This window comes from Sphaeroforma arctica, assembly GCF_001186125.1.
Source record: "Sphaeroforma arctica JP610 unplaced genomic scaffold supercont1.280, whole genome shotgun sequence".
NCBI lineage: Eukaryota > Ichthyosporea > Ichthyophonida > Sphaeroforma > Sphaeroforma arctica.
The window spans coordinates 62,252-70,664 of record NW_014040278.1 but is presented as its reverse complement, the minus strand read 5'-3'; the positions used below and the strand labels follow the sequence as shown (position 1 = coordinate 70,664).

General features: G+C 39.4%; 1 protein-coding gene across 1 annotated transcript in view; it reads left to right on the top strand.

Annotated features, from left to right (window-relative positions):
* The window catches only part of SARC_04764 (hypothetical protein), a 10,985-nt gene extending 5,595 nt beyond the window's left edge, over positions 1 to 5,390 (top strand). The window contains exons 5-12 of the mRNA XM_014301398.1: positions 901 to 1,012; positions 1,769 to 1,877; positions 2,655 to 2,806; positions 3,204 to 3,363; positions 3,506 to 3,654; positions 4,400 to 4,520; positions 4,819 to 4,940; positions 5,174 to 5,390. Of these exons, the coding sequence (XP_014156873.1) occupies positions 901 to 1,012; positions 1,769 to 1,877; positions 2,655 to 2,806; positions 3,204 to 3,363; positions 3,506 to 3,654; positions 4,400 to 4,520; positions 4,819 to 4,940; positions 5,174 to 5,257 (1,009 nt within the window). The 3' untranslated portion in view covers positions 5,258 to 5,390. The remainder of the gene's footprint in view (positions 1 to 900; positions 1,013 to 1,768; positions 1,878 to 2,654; positions 2,807 to 3,203; positions 3,364 to 3,505; positions 3,655 to 4,399; positions 4,521 to 4,818; positions 4,941 to 5,173) is intronic.
* Positions 5,391 to 8,413: the final 3,023 nt, after the last annotated feature.

Below are 8,413 nucleotides of genomic sequence, written 5' to 3'. Positions count from 1 at the left end.
TAATATATATTATATTTATATATATTATGTTATACTATATATATATATATATATATATATATATATATAGGTGTGTGTGTGTGTATGTATGTATGTGTGTATATGTGTATGTATATATAAACGGTTGTGTGTATATGCATGTGTGTAATTTGATGTATGTGTTTGTGCTCGGTGCAAGTGCCAGTCTCTAGCAATCAGTTGTAGTTTATTCATTTTTATTTAATACTTGAATATCCGTGATGATTCTAGGGCTAAGACTTGCGAAGTTGCTAAACTCCGGAGGGACTGTATATATTACACACAACACCATTGACGTACGTTTGCGTAATATTTGAATGTATGCTGGTTATGTGTGTTTTTTGTCTGCCATGTGCGTACGTAGACCACTACCATGTTTCTCCACGACATGCCATTTTGTAGGACTGCTCGTATTGTCGAAATGTGTTACGATTGTTTCAAATATGGATTTCAGTTGGAGTATGTGAGGTGTGCCGTGGATGTGTATGTACATCTATCTATTGGACGTCATAAATATTCTTCCTTGCACATGCGTCATCATATAATTACATACATCTCTACACGGGTATATACCGGTGGATAGACATACATATAACATACATACATTTTGATTATTCAGTATCAATCTAAATTGCAGGGTATCACCTTACACGCTCCATTTGCGAGTGCTGCGGTGTTGTACACACCACATTGTAAACATGCTTCTGCAGAACATAGTATACATTGTTCCATAAATAGTATATTTGATTCGCGTGGCCTTATGAAGCCACCATACAGTATTTACATATATACTCGGTATACTCGGGTATCTATACCGTGGTTAGTCATCTTGTTAATAGTACTAATAGGAATTTATGAAAAACCATATCTATTTCGATTCAGGTTATTCATGTTGGCTGGTCCATCCGAGATCGCGCAACAGCAGGAAGAAATGACTGAGGAATTACGGCAGCAACGGATAGCTGAACAAAAAGAAATGCTGCAGCAGAAGTTGGTAAGTGTGTTGCTGACATAAACAGTCAGAAGATGCTGTTATAATATATCTGCACATGGGATCTTTGAGTCAATGTAACTGTACAAGTTGTAGGGAGCTGCAGACTATGTAGCCGCCCATGCGTAGTAGTAGGTGGTATGCGACGCCTGCGAATGGGTGTATAATTCTCGGCCTTACTACTATGTATATTACTCGAATGTACAAGATGACGGAGGAAGAAACAGCTCATTAATCAGCCATGGTTCATATCGCAGCAGTCGGAAACACTTTTCACAATAATAGGCAGCCCTTTCTAAACTGTTTATTAACAATACTTTATGCGCCTCGCACTCTGAAGTATTAAGTTGCATAGCGATATTGCTTGGGCAGAGTTGCCAAGTTGAGAAATAGGGCCATGGTACGACATGGGTATACACGCTACCTTCGGGTGTGAGGATAGGGCTTGTATGCTCCTGGTTTATCCCTGAAATGGTGGTCAGAAGACTTGCATCACTTGTTGGTCAGTTGCAGGATACATCACAAAGTGAAGAAATATATGAAGAAGAAATACCCAGTTTTATATAGAAGCTCACGGTCATCAACACCTATCTTTATCTCACTTTTAGTGGTATCTGGCCCCAAAATATGATGGATATCCATGCACACGTAGAAACGCACATTCGCTCCTAGGCAATATGTCTTTGTCTTTATTTATATTATAAAAATGTATGCAAATTACATCGGTGCTATACTTTAACGCACACTCATTCTGTGCAGAAAAAGGAACGAAAAGAGGCCGAGGCCTGCGAAGGCATATCATGGGGACAGGCCGAGGATGCAGAGGAAGACGACGATGCTGATCAGGCCGACATGATGCTCAGAGACGGTATGTTTTGATGTGACTATTTTATTAGTGTATATATATCTATATGTCTATATATTTGGATATGTTTATGTGTCTGTGTATGTGTGTGAGTGTGTGTGTATGTATGTGTGTAAGTGTGTTTTGTAACGTATTGTAACGTATATACTTTACGCTCAGATGTTTTTCTTGGAGCCTATATAATGCATATGGTTGTTACATATGGGTTTTACATGTGCGGATGAAACGTGTGTGATTGTAGATGCCCCTCAGAGGTGTTAAGCGTGGCTATATGCCATGTCTTGGTGAGGATTGATAGGTTTGCGAGAGAAAAAATACGATGCAAACAGAAGGCATGAATGTGTAAAGTGGACTGTTGTGAACCACACGTACGTATGTATATTATGCATTAGATGTGGTAGAGTTCGGTCTGCGTGATAGTCGGGGATATTTATTCGTATCGCTGACGTATGATATGGCAAGGTGAGTGTCTGTGATCAGCAGGGGCAGTAGACAGGAGGTTGTATTTGCTTTTTGATAGATGTACCAATGAAAGTTGCAGGTGTATGTCGCGTGCGCATATCTCCATGACCGGTATGATTACTTCTGTTCATGTCTTGGCTTCTCACGCGATACCTAAGTCTATATACAGGGCCTTGGACTGGGCACCTGGCGCACCTTTGACTCGAGAATGCGTAAGCACCGCACGATGTTCTAAAATCGCATAATTTGAAATGTTACGCTATGAACAAATATCGCACATTGCTTAATATTCCACACTTTTCTTAATATCCTACACAGGGGTACTCGCCAAACAGCGGTTCGATGCAGACCAGGCCCCGGCAAGTAGCAGTGATAAGGAAAGGCGCTGGGAGAAAGACCCCAAGAAGACTCTGACCAATTTTTTTGTCAACGAGTCTCTGGATTACACTCCAGATATCACCATGTTACCGGTATGTATACATATGACATGTATTGGCAAACATGTTTTATATGCTGACAGATGTATCTGCTATATGAAAATGTCTCCAGGAAAACTCTGGCCGTGTCTTTGTCAGCGAATCTCTGGATTACGCTCATGTCAACAATAGGTCGAAGTATAGTACGTACCCGCGAGTGTGTGGTTTGAATATTTGCAAGTGTATGCGCAATATCTACGAACAATTGTCTCCAAATAAACTCTGATTATAACTTTCCAACCGGCCTCTGAATTACATACGGAATCATTTGACAAATAACAAAGTAGGTCGAGGTAGCCAAAGTCACACTCACACTCATTCACACATTATCATTCTCACGCACCCACTCACTCACTCACACAATGTGTTTATTTCATTATCCATACCACAGAAAAACAAGGGTTTCCTAGTCAAGATCGAGTTGCCCATAGAGTCTGCGTCGGGTGACTTAGTTGTGGTGGAGGGACAATGTGGCCGCAAACGGGACGCAGAACGACTGGCCTGCTACAATGCCTGTCAGATGTTGAGTGCACATGGCCTGTTTTCCTCATGTATGTATTTGTATGTTATCCGCGTCCATGTAAGTGTGTTCTCAGTGCAGTTTCTATATGTGAAAGCTCGCATGGAAATTACAACGCCGATTTGTATGGCGCAATACACACCAACTTTACTCTATCTTTTCTCGCCATATAGCTCGCAAGACTACAGCAACCGCAATCAAGCGCAGAAATTATTCCGATGACGATTACTATAGTTCAGATGACGACGAATTTCTGGATCGAACTGGCGACGTTAAAAAAAGGAGGAATAACAGAATGAAGCGACTGGCCCCTGATAAGCGGGTGTGTGTGCGGGGGCAGGGTCGTGTGAAACTACTTACTAGGTAGAACGCCACACTTCCACCTTATGCTATACAATTTGTTACATGTGGAAGAGCTATCATAGTTGCTGTATGTTGTTCACGTTATTGCAGCTGAACATATTGTGTTTATTGTTCATTTATATTCTTAAAATGTATGTTTTTGTATGTAATGTATATGTATGTGTATATATATATATATATATGTATATATATATATATATATATATATATAGTGTGTGTATGTATATATATGTATGTATGTATATATATATATATATATATATGTGTGTGTGTGTGTGTATATATGTATATATATGTATATGTATATGTATATGTATGTATATATATATATTTATATATATCTGTGTCTGCGTCTGTGTATATGTATATGTACGAATGGATGGATGGATGAAAGGATAGATGTATGTATGTTTATATATTTACATATATAAATATATACTTATACATACGTATATGTAAATATATTTGTGTGAGTGTCAGTGTGCGTTTATGTTTGTGTTTATATTTGTATGTGTGTGTGTGTATTGCTGTGTCGGTGTCGGTGTGGGTGTTTGCATGTATATGTGTATGTGTATGTATGTATATGTACAAATTGTATGTTTTTGTGCCAAAGCGTGTGTACAATTGTAGACGGACAGCACACGGCCATACTTCAGAATCGTCTCTAATCATATACCGCAAAATGCTTTCGACACCACTTACAGGCGGCCGGAGACAAGGATGTGAAACCTGAAGTAGAGACCTTCGATACTCTCAAGGAGAAGCTCACGAAGATATACCAAAGACGCAAGGTCTGCACACGCCTTCTGCGTGAGAATAAAGAAGGTATTATTGGGACCTATTCTTGCATTCACTAGGATTGACACCCAATTTGAAATTTAGTGACTTTATTGGTTAGCACATGAAATTATAGTATGCACGTATGTTTGCATTATAATCTGACTGTATATAAATGGTTGTGTTTATGTGTATAATGTCGTATCCTATTTTTTTTTTAGTATTTTTGACACTAATGAAGGTCGTATAGAGTGAGTAAAATTTGTGGGGAAAACAATTGTGACAGACGTAATAGCCCGGCTCAATCATTTTTATTTCTTCTTTGGGAAACTACGCACTTGAACAGTCAAACAAAACAAACAGCCAGCGGAGGATCTGGATTTAGACGAATATATGAACACAGTCACCGAGCCAGCGACAGTGTTAGACCGGAAAAAAATAGGCATGGAGTTAAAGCAGGGCATGACGGTACGTAGACTTCGCATGCACTGCACACTGAAGCTGAAATGCATATTCATATATTTGTACACTTTGTTGGTTGTCGCCATGGTCGTCGTGAAATTTGTGCAAGCCTTCGTGTTCGTTTTCAGTTTCAGGCATGCGTATATATCTGCCTTTGTACCTATGTTGCGGCTGTTGTGTATATACTCTCATCCGTTTTCCTCATCTTGGACACGCATGTGGTTTCAAATTCTCCACAGGAGGAGAAGCATTACTTGCGCTTACTTAAAGTTGTAAATCCGAGATACAATCCAGAGACTCTGAAATATATACAATCCCCGTAAACCGGGAGCTGATCATAAATCTGTAATCGTACTGTGCAGAGCAAACGTCGCAACTCTGTTTAGCTTAGTCGAAAATACCCTTAATCGAACTATAATATTACAATAAAGATTCAAGCCCCTGCGTATATTATCATTCGAAATGTAGGGTTCGACCGTATTTACATTCCCATCGCATACTCTTGAATATAAACATGTAAGCGGAATCGTTGTGCAATTTTATTCGTTGCGTTCGTATTCAAATATATGTCTTATATATATATATATATATATATATAAATATATATATATATATGTATATGTATGTATATAAATGTATGTATGTATGTATATATGTATATATATATATATATATATGTATGTACGTAAAAAATTATATAGCTCACTTCTATAGTATGTTGATGGAGTGCACGTATACACTCGTACATCGGGTATAATCATATGTAGCTAGCGTTTCATCGCACAAAGCCAGTATGCACACACTGAGCGAGTATTGCACATCTCTGCAACCCCCCACCTGGATTATGCTCTGCTTTTTCCTGAGGGTGCCTAATCTTGCCCGTGCAAGGTTACACTAACAAAAACTTGACTGCTAAACGATAGCAATTATCTGCTTCGAATTTCTGTCTGGAACGCGACATACACAAGTCGTTATATTTACAATTGGCATGATAAATCGGTACACAGTGGGACTTGGATTTCGACATGTAATGCAATATAAATAAATCGATGTTTAGTTTGACTGGGGTGTGAATGAATAAGATCATTTTCATTTAAGTTATCCTTAGGACCGCCGATGCGTGTATTTAATCTCGGGAATATACGGTTTAGTGTGAAATTAGTGCTTGAAAATCAAGAGGTTGGACATGCGTAGCTTCTATTAGGAAATTCCTCATAGATATGGCATCTACCGTACACAAGGCAATCCTGGCAGCTTGTATTTGTTATGGACCGTATAGAATGCATATTATCTACTCGCAACAAACCTAGTTGCCCTTTAGAAAGGAGGCATGTGTGGCGATTAATCTTTTTATTCCCTCATACAGCGGTTGTCAACTTCGTTGACACATGGACGTAGATACGATGGCATAACACTCCACGACTACTTTCGCCGATTTGTATCAGCGGCAAATACCTCCTTTTTGCAGACTACCTTTACTGTTATCCTTCCTAATTCACCCTCACTGGTTAAGTCTCTCATTAAATCTGTTTGTGTCTGATGGCCTGCTACAATTTACAACATCGGCCACACCCCTAAACTCGCCACCAGTACCATACGTTGGTATAATAATGCCAGAGATTACATTTACTTATCGGCGATCATTTGCAGGAACTGGATGATGCGCGTGCGCTGGAACCCGATTTTAGTTTTGTAGTGGGCTATCTCGGAAGCTAATATCGTCTTGCTGTCTTGAAGTACCTCTCTTGGGGCGTATGTACACATTTTCCGATGCATTGCTACAATACATCCAATAGTCTGGATTAGTGATGAAGCAACTACCTTGCATCTATACTATCGATCATAGTCTACCACATTCCCCCATATTAGGACGTACTGAAGGCAAGTTTTTAAGTACAAGATCTGGTAGTCAATACTGATGAAGACTATGGTATTGGCAAGGCCGCGGCCACTTGCACCTGGAACGATTACACCGCCCACTCAAATAGTTGGGGTCTTGTTAACGGAAAATTGAACATCCATTTGTAACATGTCACTGCGGCTTTTCATCGCCACCTGTGTGGATTAGACTCCAACTTTGCTGCGCCCCTTTATTCGCAATCACCCAAGACTCCCTTTGTATGAGATAACGATTTTTAATTAATACTAGGTAACATGATCGCATTAATTGACATTTCAACAAATCTGTACATTTTGCAATCTAAAGTTTAACTTACTGACCACTCTTTTCACTTAAAATAATGTAGAATAGCGGATAAAAGGTGTACTCTTGGAGAACTGTGCGAAGGGCATGATGGTTCTTCTCGGTTCACAGTGTGGCAAAAAGCTAGCAATCATCCGACGAGTAAATGTTATTCAGCTAAATTGAAGAACAGTGTTATATATTGTTAATTGATAGGCGCTGCTTGGGATGTGTGGTGTGCATAACAATGTCTTTGTGATTTAGAAGTCTGAACCGATTTGTGTACTGCTCTAGGCTACCCTCAGTTGCTTCAGCGTGATATGTGATAAGTTAGTATAATTGAATTCAAGAATGCTATCTCATGAAAAGTGAATAAAATATGTTTCAGTATAAACTTTGAAATCTAGATGTACACACCAGTGGAGAATACATTTCATTTTTTTCCAAAGTGAGCGTGTTGTTCATTTGTGAACTATTTCGTTGTGTGTGTTTTGTGTGCGTGTGTTTTTGTTAGTTTCTTTCATTACTTCCGACGATATTGAATACATCGTCGTATATCGAGACAGCCGGTCCGCCATCGCATTGTCTTTACCTGGTACACAAATGATGGTGAAGTGGTTGTGGAAGGTCGTTGCTATCCTTTTCGCTAGTATGTGCAGTAGGGTATGTTCACTGTTGTCGGGTCATCTGTGATAATGCTTTGTGATTCGTCTATAATGTTATGTCACCACCCATTATAAATTTGAAAAATGTTCCAGACTGTAAATCAGTGCGAGTAGTTCTTCCATGTTTGTTTCACAACGCTGCTGTGCAAATATTAGTCATTTTATATATCATGTCTCTTCTGATCCCATCAGCAACACAACCTTCTGTGCCACGATTCCTTGTGTCATTCATGATTTGGAACCGGACTCAGCCTATCGGATACTCTAGTGTGGTAGAGCATGCCACGAGTTGTTTTAGTTCTTCCCACTTTTTCTTCAAATCTGGAGACCATAAACGTGTGTTCTGGTGCATTTTTCCCTTCATGCGATTGCGGAGTGTTTTGTATTATAAACAAACTGCGGAAATGGTCTTGCATGTAGTTTGCGAGTCCCGATGCTCAGCCTAGGTTTTGTTTTGTTCTGGGTAGTGACCAGTTCACCATGCATTTTGCTCTTCTCAGGATCTGTTTTGAGTCCTTGAGTCGTAACTTCACCGCCAGTATACTAACTGTCTTGACTGCAAAAGCACACTTCAACTTGTTCAAACGGAAATTTTCTTTGTTTAGTTTTGCCATAACCTTCCGTGCCGTGTG